General features: G+C 42.5%; 1 protein-coding gene across 1 annotated transcript in view; it reads left to right on the top strand.

Annotated features, from left to right (window-relative positions):
- Window positions 1-300: 300 nt before the first annotated feature.
- zswim5 (zinc finger, SWIM-type containing 5) overlaps window positions 301-20,928 on the top strand; it is a 77,482-nt gene continuing 56,854 nt past the window's right edge. The window contains exon 1 of the mRNA XM_004565318.5: window positions 301-926. Coding sequence (XP_004565375.1) covers window positions 398-926 — 529 coding nt within the window. The 5' untranslated portion in view covers window positions 301-397. The remainder of the gene's footprint in view (window positions 927-20,928) is intronic.

Below are 20,928 nucleotides of genomic sequence, written 5' to 3' on the forward strand. Positions count from 1 at the left end.
ATAGACAGATCCAGGCATCCCCTCACCGTTTGTGACGTTTTAATCTAAATATGAGCTCATTGTGGTATTTTTCACCTGGAAAGTAGGCGTAAAAGACCTTGAGAAATGTCTCATTGATATCAGATCACAAGAGCCTAATTTTGATGGAAATTCACAGCATCAGGTCCGTGTTATGACTTAAATGGGCAGATTCTCTCGTTTGCGTACGTGTTTTATTTTGACAGCTGTGACCGGAAGCTCTGCCTGAAATACTTGCTAGTTTGACACGAGCCCCTATTTAGAGTGCTCTGGGAGCACAGAGAGCTTAGTGTGTGTATGTGTGTGTGAGAGTTGTTGGCTTCCTGCTGCTGCTCGGTGTCCGCACACCGTCCGTCTCGTTAGTGTTGATCGGCTCACCATGGCGGAAGGACGCAGAGAACAGTCGCCTCATCCTCTTCTTTCGGTACCACCGGCCAGCAAGCGACCCTGCCTTCGCCCAGCACCCCGAGGTCCCGGGCCGGGGCCCGGCCACGGCAGCGGGTTGCCCAGCTCCCGGTATCGTTCTCCCGAGTCTCTTCTGGACTGCGCTGCTAAAGCAGTAGCGGAAAAGTGGGCCTTCGAGAGAGTAGAGGAGCGCTTCGAAAGGATCCCGGAGCCCGTCCAGCGCCGCATCGTCTACTGGTCTTTCCCCCGCAACGAAAAGGAGATATGCATGTATTCGTCGTTTCAGTGCCGAGTCGCCGGGGAGGAAGGTCCGTCGGCGACTCCCGGTGGGGCTGGGGGTGCTGGTTCCGGAGCTACAACCGCCGGTGGCGGTGGAGGATCTGCCGCCGGTACAACAGCTACCGTTGGGGCAGCCGGGGCAGTGGGGACGGGAGACGGACTGCCTTTCCGTCGGGGTATCAGACTGCTAGAAACCGGTTGTGTGGAAAACGTTTTACAAGTCGGTAAGTGGAATATTTCTGTCTAACCGAAGCAAAAGCTGCCTGGCATAAACACACTGGACTGTTTTTTTTTTCCGAGTCTCCGCTGCGGCTGCTCTTGGACCTTTTACGGCGGATGATTGATGGAAGTTTTTGCTGCTGTCGCGGAAAGTATGCAAAGCGCCTCTTTTCAGCGCACATAAAACTACACAAACACTTCGTGTTTTTTTTTAGTTCGTTTCAATCGTACTGAGGCATTTGTTGTCGAATTTAACGCTTTTTTGGTTTATGGGACCCAAATGAAAAAGGGAAGCGTAGGAAAAGGGGCGCTTGCTAGGTTAGCCGACCAGCTGCTGTTTAAAAATTAAAGGGCTTCCTATTGCGTTACTCTGTAGCTGTACCGCTGGCTACTGCCACTTTACCCAGCGTTGTTTAGCTTAAAGCTTCAACTTGCCTTTTTTCTTTTCAAAAGAAAAAAAAAAAGCGGAAGCCATGTCTTGGCAACTATGAGCACTTTTCTGCCTCGGCGAGGGTCAGCGTCGACGGCCGGAGGTGGCTGGAGTCGTGAGACAGGCGGAGGAGGAGGGCTTGACAGACGCGGATACAAAAGGACCCAACGTTATAGCGTCTGGGCTTTATCATTTTCCCCCCTCATTCTCTATTGCAGAAGTTTTTTTTCTTTTGTTTTTCCTACTCAACGCAACACTGGTTGAGGGTGGCTTAAATAAGGAACAAAGACGGTTATTGGGTCTCTTACTATGATTAATCCGGTGTTAATCCGGGGAAAAAATCCCCCGACTGCTTTTTGTTTATTTGCGGCTGCTGCTCGGACCGGACAAAGAGCTCCGACGCCACCAGCGTGGAATAATAAAAATCCACGTTGGGAGTATTTTTGTAGTTTCTCTAATTAAAGAGAACCTTAATAGCAGACGCAGTACGGCATTAATTTTCGTTATTACCGATGCCGTTTGCCCGCAGCCTCGCAGTCGCGCGCAACACAAAAGGTTTCCAGTTGAAATGATCGATAAGCGTCTCGCATTGCCAGCGCTGCAGAGAAGGCTGTTTCCAAACAAAGGGCCATTCCGCAAAGCATCCATCTCCACTCAGATTTTTCATAGGTTCTCGTGCACGGCCACGAATTTGAGCTCGAACATTGGCGAAATTGATCCGATGAAGCCGATGGATAATGTTGAAAAAAGTCGTTTATGGTAACTGCAAGGATTTTTCTTAGACCATATGGTGTGAGAGCCACTGAAGCTTGTCTGGGTTTCATGTTGCTCCAAGGTATGGGGGGGCGGTGAAAGCTACAAACTGTTTGGCTGCTTCTTTTCTTGCTGACTGCTGTATCTAATTGCATTTCATAAATGCTCATTGAACTAAATGAAATCTGAAGCTGGATGCAGTCTGCTTTGATAAGTTTCTTATTTTTTCTTCCAAAGAGAGTTGAGGACCCAGAGGCTGGTCTCACCTCAGGGATTCGAAGTGTGTGCTTTTGCAAAGATTGTCAGCAAACCGCAGTCTTGAGTTAAAGGTGTAAGTTCTGAGTGATGACCTATTTTATCACTTCCTGCCATTACAAACACAACCACTGAGGTGAAAGTCTGGGTAGAAGGGAGTGAAGGGGATCCTGTCAGGTCTACCGTCTGCAGCTACGGAGTACAATTACAGTAACTGTGAATTTTGTTGGTATAAACTTGAGTTTTGAAAGTTCAACAGTCAAAACAAAGAGTACATTCCCATAACACAACACCTTACTAAGTCTTACCTGGCTCCATGGCGAATCGTTTCCATCCTCCTCCTCCTCTTACCCAGCCTCCCCCTCCCAAGGTCAGTCAAGGCAGGCAGGCACATGGTTTTGTCTTTCTGTCAACAAAACACAAGACTGGGGCCAAATAGCTGCGTGACATCAAGATAAGACTCGGCTTGCTCGTCACTGTGTGGAGCATGGGAACCGGTAACTGTGGAAGTTGTTTTTTTTTTTTTGCTGACTGACTTAACAGGAGTACAATTGTCTTCGGGTTGTTTTTCACAGCTAGGTTTGGATAGGTTGGGCTGGCTCACACAGAATAGTTAAGGATCGCGTTGCACAGCCGCAAAAAATGTGCAAGTTTCAAGAGCTTGCTTTGGCCCGATGCGTGGCGTGTTTCTAAATGCCACTTATATGGTTATACTTGTTTTTTTGTTTTATAGGAAAGGGAGATGGACGTGGCTCATGTATTCTTTAATAGCAACTTGCTGGTGAGTGATTAGGAGCTGCGTGCTGACACATGCATGTTGATGTTGCATGGCTTGGAGGGGAAAAGGGGAGGAGGAAAGGTGTATTGGGGAATTGCAGTCTGGAACTGCTATTCAGTTTCTGAACCGCATGGTTTGCATATTAATGGTTTAGAACATACTCTGAGCTACTATTTGTACACCAAAACAAAGTAATTCAGTTGGGTGTTTTTTATGTGAAGGGTGAGACTGTGCTGCAGCCGTGCAGCCTCGTGTCTGCGTTTGACTTTTCTAGAGCTGAGTCAGCTGTTTGCCTGGGTCACCATATTTGGGCTCTTTTATGGAAATTAAGTGCATTTAAAGTGTAATCGAGTTTTTCTTTTGGTTTGTTTTTGTTTTTTGAAGCACAGATGTGATGAGCCCACAAGCTAAACCATCACGAGATATGCAGTTTTATTTGTATTTATTGTTTTTGTTGTTGTTGTTCCTCACAGCTATTACAAGCACAGCAGGAGCTCCTATTCCTTTAATTTCCTGCTCATCTTTTGACTTTTTTGCCCCATGTTTCTCAGAATTGGTGCGCCTAGAGCAATCTCTCAAGTCGTTCTTGTGTTCTCAGGTAATAATTATTGGGACACAGCGCTGGGCAATATTCAGCGGACATGGTGTTTTGCTGCTCCCTTGCCTCTAGCTGCTGGGCTTTTATTGCTTTATCAGCTTGCGTAATGTAACGGCCCCTCGACTGATGAGCGCAATAATGAAATGAGAAGAGAAGGGGAGAAAAAAAGGATCTCTTCAGTTGAAAGTGATAACCTTTATTGCCAAAGACACCCATTGATTGATGCATTGACCATTTAGAAATGAAATGGCTGGTATTGTTCCTTAGTAGCCCCCCCCCCAAAAAAAAAGTACACTACAAGTGAAGGGCTTTTGTGGAAGAGCCTCTTTTAATAGTAATAGTGATGGATTGAAGGGACGTGAGCTCATCAACATCTCATTGGCACATGTGTTTATAATAATGTATTCCTTGCTCCAAGTCATAATTTCAATAATCAAAGCGAAGCATGCTTGTTTTTGTAACCCCCCCTTTCCTACACTGCAAAGTCGCCCTGAAGCCCCCATGCCACAGCCTTTATAAAGTCCTCAGAGAGCGGGAGGAAGGGATATAAGTGGAGGGAGGGGGAACGCGCGCGCGCGTGTGTGTGTGTGTGTGTGTGTGTGTGTGTGTGTTTGGGAGGGAGGGGGCTTCTTTAGCTTTGAGTCAAGCTTTGGGATTATTGGGTCATGCTTTGTTACCCAGCTGTAGAAAAACTCCTTGTTCACAGAAAGGGGGTGTTTGTGTGGTGTGTATGTGGAAGGGGGGTGCTTAGTAGTATGTGTGTGCACATCGCTGTCTCCGTGACGTTACATAAAACTGTAATGGGTCTCCGACGCCTTTTCAAGCACCGGTGACTCTGACAAAGCTCGGCAGCAAAGTTGAACAGGATTAAAGTGTAGAGACTGACAGCCAGTGGACTGAAAACCGTTATTGAAGAACCAAAAGTCGATACTTCACGGAAAAGTTGGCTCTGTTTTGTGTTCCTTTACTTGTTCTGTGGTCAGGAAGATGATATTTGTCCGTCACTGTTTAGGCAGTGACGGACACTCTCATTTTGCAGAGTGTGAGTGTCCTGCCAGTATTTCCACAGATGTCATTTCCTGGCAGAATGGCTGTGGGGTTCATTGTTGTAGAAGAGCTTGCGAGCCTCTGGTGTAAACCTGCTCTTGGATTTCTCAAGAACACGTTGCGATAAAAGACGGGGGTTGGTGAGCTCATCCTTCGCTTGCCTCATCTCCCATCTTTCTTCCAGATTCGAGTCTCAGGCCCCGAGTCCGCTGACACCTCTCGCTTTTCATCTCTCCTTCCACATCTCCATGAGCACTCTGTCTTTACTGTTCTTTTGTTTTTCATAAAACTCCGTGTGTTTTCCATTTATCAGGCTCTTTAATCTCTTTTGCAACCCCCCAATACACACACACACTTTTCTGCAAGTTTTGGGACAAGCTGGAAAGAGTCAGGTATGACTGAGTAAGAAAGAGGTCATACATTTGATTATGACGATGGCGATGATCTGGGTTTGTGACTCAGCGGTAGGGTTGCAAAGGGGCGGAAAATTTCCGAAAAGTTTCCGGTAAATTTCCATGGTAAGTTAAGCTTGGGAATTTTGGAAATATTCCATATTGGAAACTGTCCATGGAAATAATGGGAATTATGGAAATTAATGGGAATTTAGGAGAACTAACTGGGAATATATTATTTCCAAGCATAAATATAAACAGAAATCATAAGAAAACCTCCATGCAAAATGTTTTCAACAGATATTTAAACAGATTTATTTGTAAGTACAGTAGAATAGAACACGTTTCAATAACTTGTTTCATGGATGAATAAAAACAGAAATGTTGAGTTCAATATTACCATCCCCTAACCCCGCTCATTGAAAAAATGCCCCCTGTCCAAAAATCTCCACAAAGTCCCATTCAAAAGGTTAAATGAAAAATGCCACTTATCCTCCAAAACGTCCCATTAAACATTCAAATCTTCCTTCAAGCAATCCTCTTTTCTCATTTTTGCTCAGTCATTAGACTCTTCCTGGACCTCATCATCATCCAACAACATGTCCACTTCCTCAGCATCCAACTCTGAGTCTTCCTCTTCAGTGTCACTTTCCAGCTTTGTTGAGGATGGCTCTGTGTCAGGCTCAAAGAGCCGTAGGTTTGCCCGAATGCCGACCAGCTTTTCCACTCTCACATTTGTGAGCCTGTTGCGAACCTTTGTGTGGGTGTTCCCAAACAGTGACCAGTTGCGCTCGGAGGCGGCTGATGATGGTGGGATTTGGAGGAGGATGGAGGCTACAGGTGCAAGGGCCTCAGATTCACATAGTCCCTTCCACCAGGTGGCTGCAGATATGTGCTGGCATGACTGCCATATTCCATCCCCTTTCCAAAGGCCTTGCTTTGTTCGATACTTTGCCAAACTGCCTAGAACTTTGCCTTTATCGAGACCCAGGTGGTCAGACATGGCTGTAATGACCGCATAGGCACCATTGATCTCTTCCCCGGAAAGTATGCCCTTGTCATATTTGGGGTCCAGCATGTATGCTGCTGCATGCACTGGCTTCATGCAGAACTCCCTCCGCTGTTCCAATGACTTGACCACAGCCGTTTCCTCTGCTTTCAGTAGTAGGGAAGTGGGCAGAATTGTCTGGATTTCTTCCTTGAGTTCTGCAAAAAGGCACTGGACATCTGACAAGATGGCACCATCCCCCTCTATCTTCGCTATTGCTGCTGCAATAGGTTTGAGGATTTTCTGACTGCTAGATACTCTTTCCCAGAACACATCATCCAAGATGACCTTCTTGATGTCACTGTCGATGCCTACAGACTGGGATATGGCCATCTCTTGCAGAGACTCCTTTCCCTCCAGAAGGCTGTCAAACATGATAACAACACCACCCCATCGCGTTATGCTGGGAAGCTTCAGTGTAGTACTCTTGTTCTTTTCCTTTTGCTTTGACAGAAATGTAGCGGAAGTTACTTGTTTGCCTTTAACATATTTCAGAACTTGCTTCACTCTCTTATTCAGAGTGTCCATTGTTTTTAGTGCCATTATGTCTTTTAGGAGAAGGTTTAGTGTATGGGCTGCACAGCCAATAGTAGTTATATGAGGGTAGGTCTCCTCCACATGTGCCCAGGCAACCTTCATGTTGGCTGCATTGTCAGTGACCAGTGCAAAAACCTTATCTGGTCCAAGGTCATTGATGATCACTTTTAGCTCATCTGCAATGTATTGGCCTGTGTGTCTGTTTTCCTTTATGTCTACACTCTTGTAGAACACAGGCTGAGGAGTGGTGATTATGTAGTTAATAATTCCTTGTCCCCTGATATTGGACCATCCATCAGAGATGACTGAAATACAGTCAGCTTGGTCAATGGTCTGTTTCACCTTTGCTTGAACTCGACTGAACTCTTCATCCAGTAGATGAGTAGACAATGCATGTCTGGTTGGGGGAATGTATGCTGGTCGGAGAACATTCAAAAATCTCTTCCAGTACACATTGGATGTCAGCATCAGGGGTGAGCCAGTTGCATAGATTGCACGAGCGAAACACTCATCTGCGTTTTTCTGGCTAGTGTCATCCATAAAATCAAAGAATCCTCTGATGCCAGAGGGACCAGGAGCTGATGAGTGGGTATCTGACTCTGATACAGCTGAAACAGATTCATTTTCCCCTTGAGTGGAACTCCTGGCTGCTGCATGTGTTGGGCCTTGAGGAATTTTTTTGCACTTTGCAATGTGCTGCTGCATTTTTGTGGCATTCTTCACGTACGTCTTATCACAATACTTACACATATATACAGATTTCCCTTGTATATTAGCTGGTGTAAAATGTCTCCACACATCAGATAGCGCACGTGGCATTTTTCTGTAAAATAAAACAAGAGCTTGTAAAAATGCTAATGCAATGCAAGAGATCGTAATAATACAATTGCAATATGATAATAAACAGATATAAATAGTAAGGCTAGCTAAACAACTGGAATGATCTTCAAAACAAAACAACCAAATGAGGAAGCTAGCATCTTCTTTATGTTATACTAGCTATGGCTTATTTAGCATCTAACAGATGCTAGCATTTTATTTAGCATCTAACAGATGCTAGCATTTTATTTAGCATCTGATTAGATGCTAGCATTTTATTTAGCATCTTATCAGATGCTAGCATTTTATTTAGCATCTTATCAGATGCTAGCATTTTATTTAGCATCTTATCAGATTGCTATCTACCAGATTAATACATTTTATGTGATATTCACAATTTAAACATTTAATGAATATATTTTCCCATAATATCATCAAAACTTACCTCACTTGTTAAGTCCACAGGCTCAAATGTGTGCCTTTAATACTCTTTGTCCTTCAGGCTCAAAAGTGTGGTCCATGTGTACATGTGATGGAGGCATGCACAGTGCCAGTAGGTGGTCTCAATAGCCATGCAGCAAGCTTGTGCTCTGTACATGTGATTAAGGAATGGCATGGATATTCAAGTGTATTTGAATTGCATTTGTTTGTTTTTGTCAATATTATGCTAAAATATACTTTCCTCAACTATATTTAAGTTCCCTAAGAAGAGCCAACCTTCAATTTTGAAAATTCCCACTTTATTCCCATAAATTCCCGTTAATTCCCGTTTATTCCCATAAATTCCCGTTAATTCCCGTTAATTCCCATGGAAAGATTCCATCTTTGAAAATTCCGGGAATTTTGCAACCCTACTCAGCGGTGTTTTTTTCTGCTGTGTCGGGATGTTGACTCATGTTTTGGCTAATCATGAGTAAACTTTAGACCCCAGTACGTGGAATGGTGTGGGATCTGCTAATAGTCCGTCCCAGTGATGATGACTCTATGTATATTTTCAGTGATTGTGTTCAAATCTAAAACTTCAAATGCTTGCTATAATGTCCTTCACATACTGCTTCCCAGCACTTTTGAGTCTTGTTCTGAGGACATTTCACATTTGTTTTATCCTGTTTTATGCACACTACTGGTTTGACGATTTTAAACTGTTATAAACTTGAAGTTGTTGCTGAAATTCTTTGTCTTATTGTCGCTTGAAAGGATGACTCATTCACCAGCCATATAGGCTTGTGGCATTCTTCCTGCTATGGAAGTTTAAATAAAGTTTTCTCTGCAGACTTTCCCACGGTTGTTTCACTTTTCTTTTCCTTTTCATTCCCACTTTCTGTCCTTTTCTGACCCAGTTTGATGGGATTTATGTCTGGCTATGGTGCTGGTCAGCCAGCATTTAAAGCCTTTAGTTAAACTGTTTTGGGTCATTATCTTGCTGTAACATGAAACCCTGACCAACCAGTCTGTCCTCATTTCTTCTTTTTTGCCCTTTTCTCACCCCTCTCATATCACAGAACATCACCAAAGAAGAAAAAGGGGTAGTACTGGTCAGTTGATTGTGGAAAGAATGAATGCAAAATTCCTACTCTTACTCTCATTGTCTGCCATTTGGAATGAGAAAGACTTGCGATAAACATTGTCTAGGGCTCTAGTTTAACAAAAAACACAAGCTTTCCCTTAACATTAGTAATGAGGGTTTCAATGGGAAGGGCATTTAAAAAGTGGAAAAAAAGTTGTCTAAATCTGATGTGGGTACTTCCACCATGGTGACCCCATTTAATTAACCAAAGGAAGGTTCAATGAAACTGCTAATGAAAACAAAACTGCATGAAAAAGGGAACTCATCAAATGATTAAAAAATAAATAAATACTGGACCCACAGGGGCTCAAACCCTCATCTCCCAGGCGAAAGTCTTTTTTTGTTTTTTAAATATCCCAAAGCTCTTATTTAAATGCTCATCATCCCTCTCATGTAAAGTGCTTTAGCCTGCACTGCAGTGGTGACTGTAGAAAAAGAAGGATTTTCTTTCGCGTCATATGCGTTTTGTTGTAGATTTATTTGACTGAGCCCAAACTTTAGCCAGTTGGCTATTTGCTACTCAATGCATTGGGGAAGAGCTAAAAATCAGACGGACAATATTTAATCAGTGTAATTAATTCCACGCCTGCCACACTTGAAAAGGGAAAATTGGTAAGACAAATCGTCCCCACACTCTTATTAGCTCTTGGAGAGACTCGTGAAAGATGAGGCCATTAGGAGGACTCTCTGTTGTTGTACTCATCAAAGGGCCAGCCACCTGTACGTGTGTGTGTGTCTGTGTGAGACAGAGAGAGCATGTCCTGATTACATAAAATCATTAATCAAAGCTTGTTGTTCTTTGAGAGCTTCCTCCACTATTTGTACATTACATTTAAGGCACGAAAGGAATGATGGAAGCAGAATAGAGGGAAGTATTAACCCACCCCTTCTTTTGTCTCACTGTTGTTGCCAAGTGCTCTACGCTTTTCACTTAAACAGCTGATCCAGTGCTACTTTTTTTTTCTTGATTTAGCACATGGTTTTGAAATGTTAGTGTCAAGCCGTTCATGCTGTTCACATGCAATGTGTTGTCAAGGCACCACATGAAAACCAGCAAGAATGAGGAGAAAATGACTGGAAGTTAGAGCAGTTCTTTACGTGAGGGATTGTCTAACAATCCGGTTGTTCAGTGATGACGCGACGGATCCTACTTCCGGGTCTAAAGTAGTCTGCGTTTAATATGGCTTTTGTGTTGTTAACATGTTTAATGTTATGTATTTTCTTCTATTTGATCTCAAAAAGCTCCTAAAACAGTCGGTGATCCCTGTTGACCTCCCTCGGCTTTTATTACCACTAATCATTTATTTAAGCTCAGTTTTTAAAACCTTAGGATGTAACTACAGCCCAGCCCATGCAGCAGTATATGAATGACTAACCTCGTATTGTGGATGGATTATCTCAGTTGTTCTCCTGGCTGAAGTTTGGTCCTTTTACAGCATCCTGCCATGCGATTACATTTGTTCCTGACCACCGACAACACTCACGGTAACTTTTATCGAGTGGAAAAAAAGTTAGCTTGTTTATATTATGCTAACATAGCTGTGTCGCTAGCGGTCATGTAGCACATCATTATATACCAGCTAGCCAAACTTCAGTAACCCTGCAAACGTCACTGCTGTTTAGTTTTCTGTCTTGGAAGTGATAACAGAGCTGTACGTTTTAATTTGTTTCCAAAACCCCGCAGTCAGGACATGCTATATTGTATTTAGATAGAAGCTAGCGAGCTAACTCCCTGCTAACTTCTAACTCCGTTAAATGTCATAAATTCCGTTTTCATGGATCCCTGGATGTTAAACTCAATTTTTACACCTGGTAGAGCAGAACGCTGATCATTTTATTAAAGATGAAAGACTTTAGACAGTTTTTCAACTCTCAGTAATGCCATAGTGATCGTTTGATATATGGACCTGCAGCGGAGTTTAGACCCAGACACGGCTAGTGACGTCAGACTGAACAACCGGATAGCAATTATAGCACATGCAGCAATTAAAAAGATGTTGCAACTATTATACCTGCGTAAGGGTTCAACATGATCTCCATGGCTTTGTGTTGATTGTCAACAACTGTTAATGTGTACATGCATTCGTGCTCAGCCCTTACTAAAGATGTAGTGGATACCTGATTTACATCTGACACACAGGAAGGGTGCTCTTGCAGTCAGAGAAGACATTGAAAGCTCCTTGACATCTCAGTGTCCTTGCACTTGTGCTTGTTTTTTTGTTTTTGTTTTTTCTTCCTGTGGGGCAGGGCATGTTTCATGTGTTATACACAATTACTTAGTTTATTTTTTTTTTGTGCAACATCATGAATTCTTTTGAGAAAACAGAGGGGTTGGCTGTGTTCTTGTGGTGGTGCTGGTTCCCAGTTTTGCTTTTATACATAAATTAAAAGCGTATTGCACAAACTAGTGTGTTTCAGACATGTGTGAGTCAAAAGTTTGCCCAGGAGACGTGTTTCTCTGTAAGGATCAGAGCAATGAACAGTTAATGGAAACACTTTAATGAGAGAATGGCTATAACCAGCTTTGTTACACTGTAACCAGAATAAATGGCCCTCACTTTAAACACAAAGAACCACTAAAAATGCCACTTGAACTTTTTTTGTTTTTTTAACTGTGATTTCTTACTTTGCTGTTTCCACTCAGGACATGTTTGCAGTAGGTAGCAAAAAAGGATGGCATTCTTTGCCGTTGGTATTGTTTGCTCTACTCTGTCCCTCAATAACGGCTCCTTTCTTACTTTTTTGTCACAGTACCAACATGTGTATGTGTGTGTGTGTGTGTGTTTGTGTAAAATAAAATGCAGTGCAAACACATTTTTACTGCTTCTGTCCTGTTCTCATGCTTCCCTATCCTGTGTGTTTTCCTCCTACCTAGCTTTTAGTGCTTTTACCTTAGATGGGTGTGCAATTATCAGCAGAGATCAATGGTGGCCTTGTCCTGTTTTTTTTTTTTTTAGCTCTTGAAGCTGACGGCTTGCTGTATTCAGTTATTGCGCTGTTCCACACCTGTCCTTTATTGGCTTTTTGTATGTGCACAAGCGTATGTTTACTATGGTTGTTTGTGCACATTTGGCCTCTGTCCCTGTCTCTGAGAGAGGCTGAACTTGAAAAGGAAGATTAATGCTTGCAGGCTGGACTTATGTCTTAGTGTGGTTGTAATTGCCTAACAAATTTTGGGGAGAAAGGAGAAAAATGGGCTGACAGCGAGTAAAGGGTCATTTGAAATGCAAAGGAGACCCGAAATGAATGCAGTCCTACAAACAGGTTGTTACACTCTTGCAACAGAACCCCCCCCCCCCCCCCCCCCAGTATAAGCTCATAACCTTCCCACATAAGATTAAGTTACACATTTCCATTAAAAGTACAAGTAATGCCTGTGGAGTGGAAATCCTGGATGTCTGAAGTGTGGAACAAATGCTTTGACAGGTAGCATTGTTTAAAGGGGGAATGAGATAAATCTCCTGAGTTTAGACCCGTCTGAAGAGGATGGGATTCCTTTTCGAGTTTTCTTTTTGGGATGCACACCAACCCAACAGAGTAATGTTACCCCAGATTAAAAGATGTTCTCATCATATTGACCTCAAACCCATTATCCTTCCTCCTGTCTTTAACTTTGTGGGAAACGGGCAGAATTCCTCTCTTCATCTCTGCCCTCCTATTGATTACTTGATGGTTGGATAGAAGTCAACCAAGCAGAACTCTCATTCAAGGTGCCCCCCCCCCTTTTGTTGCCTTCAAAGCTTAAAGGGATAGTTCAAACTATTTCACGAGTCAAAATGACTTTAGGTTGTGTCAGTGTGAGTTGTAGCGTAACAATATGAGTCATCGTTCTTCCAGTTGGCTTTAAAAACTGTTTTAATTGTCCACTGCAGCCACTTTTTGTTTCTCTTCGATACTGTTTTGGCTTTTTTTTTTGGTCATCTTTCTATACGTAGTGAACCACATGTTCAGCCATTGAGGGTTCGACCTATGCACACAGTTTTCTCCATTGGCTCTTTGGAAGTCTAAAGCAACTGCCTCTCCTTAGCTTCTCCATCAACGGAAGACCTACACTATGTGGAATTATGACTCCCATATTAGTCATGGCTTTGAGAATGCTGTGGTGATGACTAAGGAGGTTTATAATCATAAGAAAACAATGTGTTTGTATTAGCAAATTGGCCATAAATTGGTCTTCCCCCCATACTGTTGGTTTGGTTGTTGATAGAAAGACTGATGTGGTATAGTTTTCTATCATCATACTCCATATCATACATATGTGTAATCTGTTTGTAAGATCTGGGATCCTTTGAGCCAATTAAATTAGGGTTTGTTTGTTATTTTTGTGTGTTTTGTTTTTAACACTGACAGGTTTCTGTAGCTGTGGCCACTTCTGGGTTTGCACAGTCCACAATGCAAACTTGCACTGCACGTATATAAAATGCAACAGCTGGAAAGGAATCCCTTTTAAAGTAATATGATTTATGTTTTTGAGCTCCACATCTGTAGCGATCTGAGCACAGCGCTCTGCTGGCTTTGAGTGTGAAAGAAAATTCCTTCTTTCTGCTCCCATTACGCCTCACTTTGTGTTAGCCAGGACTGACTGTTTCTTGATCTCTATGCTAATGCTCCAATCTTTCTTTTCAACGCAGTGTATTTGGCCCTTTATTGTGCTGCCCGTCTCCACTTGGAATGGCCATTCGTAGATCATAGATTTCAGGCACAGATAATAATCGCCCTCTTTTTCGTTTTTTTCCCCACCCTCCTTTTGAATACACACAGCTGTGTATTGCAGCGAGTGCCTCTATCCTATGTGCATTTCCAGTCTCAGAGGCACTGAAAGCCCTTCACAACAGCGCTATAACTGCCAGCAAGACAGAAAGGGGCCCATAGGAGGCTGTTGTGAGACACAGCCATTAGAGTTGGATTATAAACTATTTCCATACACTTTCAGACTTTGATCTCGGGAAATGGAAGTCAACAAGCATGCCGGATATCTTTCTTCTTGCACCGCTTGGCGTTCTTGTGGCCTGCAGATGTCCTCCTCCTCACCATAGTTCTTTTCTGTTCCCTTCACATGAAAACATTTTCTGGCCTTCTGTTAACCGTTGATATGTAATTCATCAGTGCTGACCTCTTAACATGATTTGAGGCTTTGAAGACTGGTCATGGTTTTTCTTTTTCTTATTTCATCCTGCCATATGTGTCAACAAGGTTTTAAAAGGAAGCACTCAGTTCTAAAACTACAAATAATTGTATCACTCAGGGACCAAGCTGCCTATTATGGTGATTCAGACTGTCAGACTGCATTAGTAAATGGGCCTGGGTCTACATGTTCTGGCCCTGTGTGGGTCTACACAGGTGCTCTGGCTTCCTCCTACAGTCCAAAGCCATGCTTGTACTGACTGTAAATTGTCTATCGGTAAAAATGTGTGTTGTTGCTGTTTGTCTCTGTGTAGCCCATAGTTTATCCTCTCAAAATAAAAGGCTTTTATGGAAACGTGCATAGCCCAATGTCGTTAATGCAGATGTTTTTTCAAATTTAATTCTGTGTGTTAACGCTGCACTGAAACCGTTGCTGTGTACCTGCCCCAGGTACACAGCAACATGTGTACCTGGGGCGTTCAAAGCAGAGGCTTTGAACGCTCCCTGCATGTCTGTCAGTGTGCCGTGTAAATGCTGTTGGGTCATATTGCTCCACTATTTGGCCTCTGCTCCTCTAAACAAGCCAGTCAGTTAACTGCCAGAGCGCACAGACACAGTCAAACGAGGCCAGAGAGCAGAAGATGCCTCCTCAGCACTTGTTAATTGAACAGCACATTAAAATGAATCACCCCAGTTACCCCCCCACCCTTTTTTTTCCTTCCTCTCCTGTTCACAGTTCTGCTGTGTTTCTCCCTCCCCTCTTTTCTACGCCTGTCCATTTGCCTCCCTCCTCTTTCTCTCCCTATCTGCTAATAACAGCACTCTGTGTGGGTTTCTTTTGTGGAAGGCCTGCTATGGCCCATTAGGCCGCAGTCTCACCGACAAATGAATGGTAAGACGACTGCAGAGAGTGGAGGAGGAAAAGGGGGAGGAGGACAAGCTGTGTGTGGGTGGGGGGGGGGGGGAGTCTGGGCAGAGATGGGATGGATGAGATGAATGTGGAGGGGATGGGGAGGGTAGGAGAGGATGTAATGAAGGGAGAAATGGAAGGAAAGGGGGGTGAGGGGAGGTGTGAAGCAAGGAAGAAGCGACAGGAGGGAGGAAGAGGAGAGCTGAAAGGCAAATGTACAAAGTACATAACCAACCTGTCACCTCTGGCTCCCTGCCCCCCCCCCCCCCCCCCCCCCCCTTCACACACACTCCTGTCACAAAAAAGCCAAAGGGGAGGGAGGGACCTCATTAGACTCTCAGCAGTCCATCACACACACAGAGAGGGAGACTACAGGCTTCACAGACTGGTGGTGGTGGGGTGGGTGCTGCTTGGAGAGGCAGGGAGGGAGGGGAGAAATGAAATTGAATTGATAGGAGCAGTCAAGTGCAGCAACACACAGGGACAGGAGGGACAATCGCACGCACACATCCTCTATATGCAACATGATTAATGTGGTCAATAGCTGTGAGGATCAGTGTAGCTGAGACCTCTCACCCTCTTTCTCTCTCTCACTCACACACACACACACACACACCTCCTATTCACACACCCTGCTCACCCCAAACAGCCGTCTCAATCCTCTTCTCACCCAAACAAAGATGGAGGAGACGAGCCAGACACAGTGTGTGTTTTTGTTTTGTCCCTCTAACTTAAATGCATTTGATTCATTAGCTTTTGTTCAGTGTAACTGGATGCTATGAAGGCACTGCAGTTGTCTACACTGTAAACCCAAAGAAGTTCTGCTATTGGTTGCCTTAATTTTTTTTTTAAGTTTATGAACTTAAAAGTTGATGCTTATCAGAACTCCAGTATTTTGATTATATTTGACGTGTACCTTTTGACTAAAATAAAAGCAAAATGTTTAATGAATTCAAAAATATTTAGTAACTACAAACTTTTCATTTGTTTCCCATACTCCCGTACATAGACCGATGTCCTGGTTCTGTTATTTTTTTTTTTTTCAATACCTGCTTGGTTAACATTCATATTCAAAACAATGACTATCAGAAATCTCTTGTAGTCCAAAAACAACAACAAACAAAACAGGATGCTGTGCTGTGATACAGTGATCCAGACTCGTGAGTCTCTAAGTTGGGACCATTTCAGCAGCTCTGAATGAATACAGTGCTGTTCTGCTCCTTGTAATTATTGTAGTAGTAGATGTAGTGCATAGATCACTCCAAACATACCGAGAAGTTTATCAGCAGTTCTTGGGAGACCTTCACAAAGTCACTTTAAAAGAATTTCACAGACTGGTGATGAACTGGGTCGTTGTCATGGATTATTATAACCAAGGCCACTGCATCATCTCAGTTCTGGCTCATCAGACATGAATGAATAAAAGCATAAACACACATTAATCCACTAATTCACAAGATCATTTTATAGCAAATCATCTCTCCAATTCATTATCGTAATCATACAATACAGCCAAACTACTTAGGTAAATTAATTTTAAACTGACTATGATGAAATGGTAGTTATTGGCTCTTCTCCATACAGTGATATTTGTTCTTCCACACAAGTGTAGGAGTTACTCCAAGTTTTGACCTGCTGCTTTTTCATCAGTTCTGAAATCTTCATTAACTTCATCCCCTTAAATTTGAAAGACTTCATCATAATGTCGGTATATTACAGAGAGCATTGCATCAAAAAAGGGGAGAAAACCTCAGAACAACACATTGTCCGTAATTTAAAAACTTAAGCCTGTCTTGGCTACCTCTGCACTGCTGAGCTGTGAACTCGGTCAGCTAATTTAGTAAAGTGGCTGTGTTAGCTTATTAGCTTTTAGCTAACAGTGCCACTGAATGAGCATGCTTTAATGTAGCACATTTTCACAGTCAGCAGTGATGAAGACAGCCGCATTAAGACTGATGTCTCTAGCTTTTCAGTGAATCTTCAATCCCGCCTGCTCACATTTCAAAAACGAACACCTGCAACCGAGTGGACGGACCTCCATATTTGACAGGAAATAACCTCACTAGTGAAGTGTTAGAAGAAAATAGATTAAAAAAAAATCAAAATGAAAAGCTCACTTGACCGTTTTTAAAGTTTGCTATTAGTGCTTTTTTTTTAATGCCCAATGGATAAATTACAGTAAATTCATAACTTTGAAATCACATTTATAAATGTTTATGTAATGTTTCAGTAAGAAATAAAACAACTAAAAAAACAAGTTGTTAAACTTTGTGCATAATGTTAAGACAAAGACATTTTACTTTTACTCCATTGTCCTCTTCAGAATTGAAATCAATCCAGTTGTTATATCAGACTGAAGATTCCTGAGGTGAATTTGACACCAAACATAAAAGATATTAATCTTTTATGTTTGGTGTCAAATTCACCTCAGGAATCAAAACATTCCAAACATGTCTGTCATGTAATTTAAATAAATTAGTAAAATGAAATTATGTTTTTATAAGTAGCAGGTACTTGATATCCAAATAGTAGAAGTTGATCAAAAATAATAAGTCAAGCTATCTCGATTGGAAGAGAACCTTTAAAACTTTACGTTACTTAATTTCTTTAGGTACTTTCAGGGTACTTTTACAGTGTATCATTTGTAGATTTGTAAGAAGAAAATCTGAAGGTTTTAGGGTATACTTGATCATTATAAGACTGACTCTGTCAGTGCGCCCCAGGGTGGCTGTGGCTACAATGTAGCTTGCTATCGCCAGTGTGTGAATGTGTGTGAATGGGTAAAAAAAAAGGGCAGCACGGTGGCATGGTGGTTAGCACTGTTGCCGCACAGCAAGAAGGTCCTGAGTTCAATTCCAACATCAGGCTGGGGTCTTTCTGTGTGGAGTTTGCATGTTCTCCCCATGTTTGCGTGGGTTCTCTCCGGGTACTCCGGCTTCCTCCCACTGTCCAAAGACATGCAGCTTGTGGGGATAGGTTAATTGGATAACCCAAATTGTCACTAGGTGTGAATGTGCAAATGAATGTGAGTGCGAACGGTTGTTTGTCCCTGTGTGTTAGCCTTGCGACAGACTGGCGACCTGTCCAGGGTGTACCCCGCCCCTCGCCCTATGACAGCTGGGATAGGCTCCAGCGACCCTGAAAAGGATAAGCGGAAGTGAATGGATGGAGCGAATGGATGCATGGTTGAAGAGATTCACTTGTCTGTTTTAACAGATGAGCTTGTGTGTGTGTGTGTGGTTTAATGTAGCTAACGAACCTTACTAATGCTAGTTCATATCTTAACACTACACTCTTCATCTATATAAGGTAACCTGTTGTTCAAAAATCTGCCATGGCCGCAGCAAAATGCTAATATTGTGGTTTTTAGCATGTGAAGTCCAAAAGCTAATGAGTTACTGTGGCAGTTTCCATCTTTTATGTACAGTCTATACACAAAATCTTCATTTTTCTCAGTAAATAAACAGAAATACTGGTGTTTTGCCTGTGGCTGCAATCTTTTTAGAAATCACCACAAAAATCTTCTAAGCAAAAACAAGAAATGCTGAAATTGTAACGGTCAGTCGTTTTACAGAAAAGAACTGGGTGACAACATGAGCAGCACTGTGAGTTACCTCTTGGCCTTACACTTCTACACACAGGCCTGAGTGCTAGTAAATGGGCAGCATTAGAGTCTTTAGCAGCTGTAAACAAATTTCTACAGCTAACGTAATGAGGAAATGGATTCTGGGTTTTTACCCAGAATCCATTTGCTGTTTGAAGCATTACCTTTGTATGATGGCCTCAAGATGTTTGAACCCAGACCACTTAAACTGTCAGCTCACATCAGGCACAGTAAACTGTCCAGCACAGGGGCATACAAAGGATACTAAATGTCCCCTCTGTGTGTGTGTGTGTGTGTGTGTGGGCATTTGTCAGTAAATGCAGGGTTTCTAGTAGTTGTCATGGTGTAATAGGATTAGGTGCCTTCTCCGCTGCCTTACCCCACAGTGGTGATGTGGTGTAACTGTGTGCACATGGGGTCCACTGGTAGTGTGTTGTCTGTGGGTAGTCTTGGAGTCCTGTAAACTCAGGTCGTGTGTTTGGTTTTGTTTCTTGTTTTTTGTTGTTGTTGTTTTTTTGTTGTTGTTTAGCGTGTGCCTTTTCTAGTTTTTGCTTACTTCCTGTTGTTTATTTGGTTTTACTTTGTCTTGACCTTGATGGGAATAGTGTTGAATTCAAGAAAAGATCCAGCACCGTATCTGAAATCCTCCATTCTTTTTACTCTCTGTTCCTCTCGACACACACAAAGCCTGATCTGTATACTTTTTTTATTACCGTATTATTTTAAAGTCTAATTTTCACCTAGTTAAAGTTTGCCCCCCACAAAAAAGAGAGCATGTGGCATGCTAAGCACTTTTTCTGCTACAGCAGCAGAAAGGACATCTTTGTGCGTGTATATATGCATATATATATTGTGTGTGTGTGTGTGTGTGTGTGTGTGTGTGTGTGTGTGTGTGTGTGTGTGTGTGTGTGTGTGTGTGTGTAAATGAGTGTTTTAAAGTGTTGTGTGTTATCAGAAGGATGAAACACCAGCACGGTAACAATGGGATTAAAGCTGAGCTTATGAAAGAAGCAATTAAATGGTATCTTATCTCATCTGCTTCTAACACCAAAAAGCTAGTTCATATTTTTCAAGTTTTCTCCTCTTCCTTGTGTCTGTTAGTGTATGGAGCTTCCAGGAAGACACTGCTGCTGATTGGTTGACAACATAACTGCCCTTTGGTCTGATTTTTCCAGCTGCACACACTTTGCAAACATGTAATTTTTATTTATTCTGTTGATCCGTTATTCTACCAAGTTGTGTCCCCAAAAACAGTTTTGTTTAAACTGGAACTTGTCATCATTGAGCGTGCTGATGTAATCCAGAGTCTAGCACCTAGAACTACCATTTCCATTAATTTTGTTTCTAATTATTTTTTCTGACTCTCATGTAGCCGTTTGACTGACACTTGCAGCTCCTGTGTCAGTTATTGCTACTAGAGAGACCTGCTGGCTTCTTTTGTGTGTAAGGATCTGCAAAATTAGAAGACACAGTAATGCAAATATTAAGTGTCTGCATGCGGACTGCTTTAGTTTTTGCTTGTTCCAATCAGCCTAACAAAGGCTGTGATGGTAAAATTCACCAGTGTTAGATTGGAGTATTTATAAAGAGAACTTTTCTACAGCTCCAGCTTTATTGAGCCAGTGGTGACGAACTATCACCCCTTTACCCATAAACATTGGGTTTGGGCTTACAGTAATGTGAGTATCTGTTGTTGCTGACATATCTTTCACTTCACCAGAACAATGGTTGTGTTTTTACTAAAGGAAATCTAAAATGGATGTAGATTTGCCAAAACGGAGGCTGCACTGAAAATGCCGATACAGCAGCTGCTGTGTGAAGTCAAACACACTGCACTGCTGTACATTTTTAAAATGCTATATTTTTAATTTTTTTGAAGAAAATGGATTGATTAGATGTTTTCTGATGCTCTCCTTTTTTTCTTTTTCTTTTTTCTTTTTTTTGGTGGTGGTGGAGGGTGGGGAGTCGGGGTGTAACAGGGTGTACTCACAGCTATTACCTTTAATCATCTTTCACCTCTTCATTCTGAGTAGTAGGATGGATGAGAGGAAAGCAAAGAGGGGTAGCGGTGGGGGTAGTTGGATGGCTGATTGAAGAGGGTTTGTCAGGGTAATTCTCTCTGATGGCGGATTGGCCGCAGTGAGC

The sequence above is a fragment of the Maylandia zebra genome, linkage group LG18 (assembly GCF_041146795.1).
Source record: "Maylandia zebra isolate NMK-2024a linkage group LG18, Mzebra_GT3a, whole genome shotgun sequence".
NCBI classification, from domain to species: domain Eukaryota; kingdom Metazoa; phylum Chordata; class Actinopteri; order Cichliformes; family Cichlidae; genus Maylandia; species Maylandia zebra.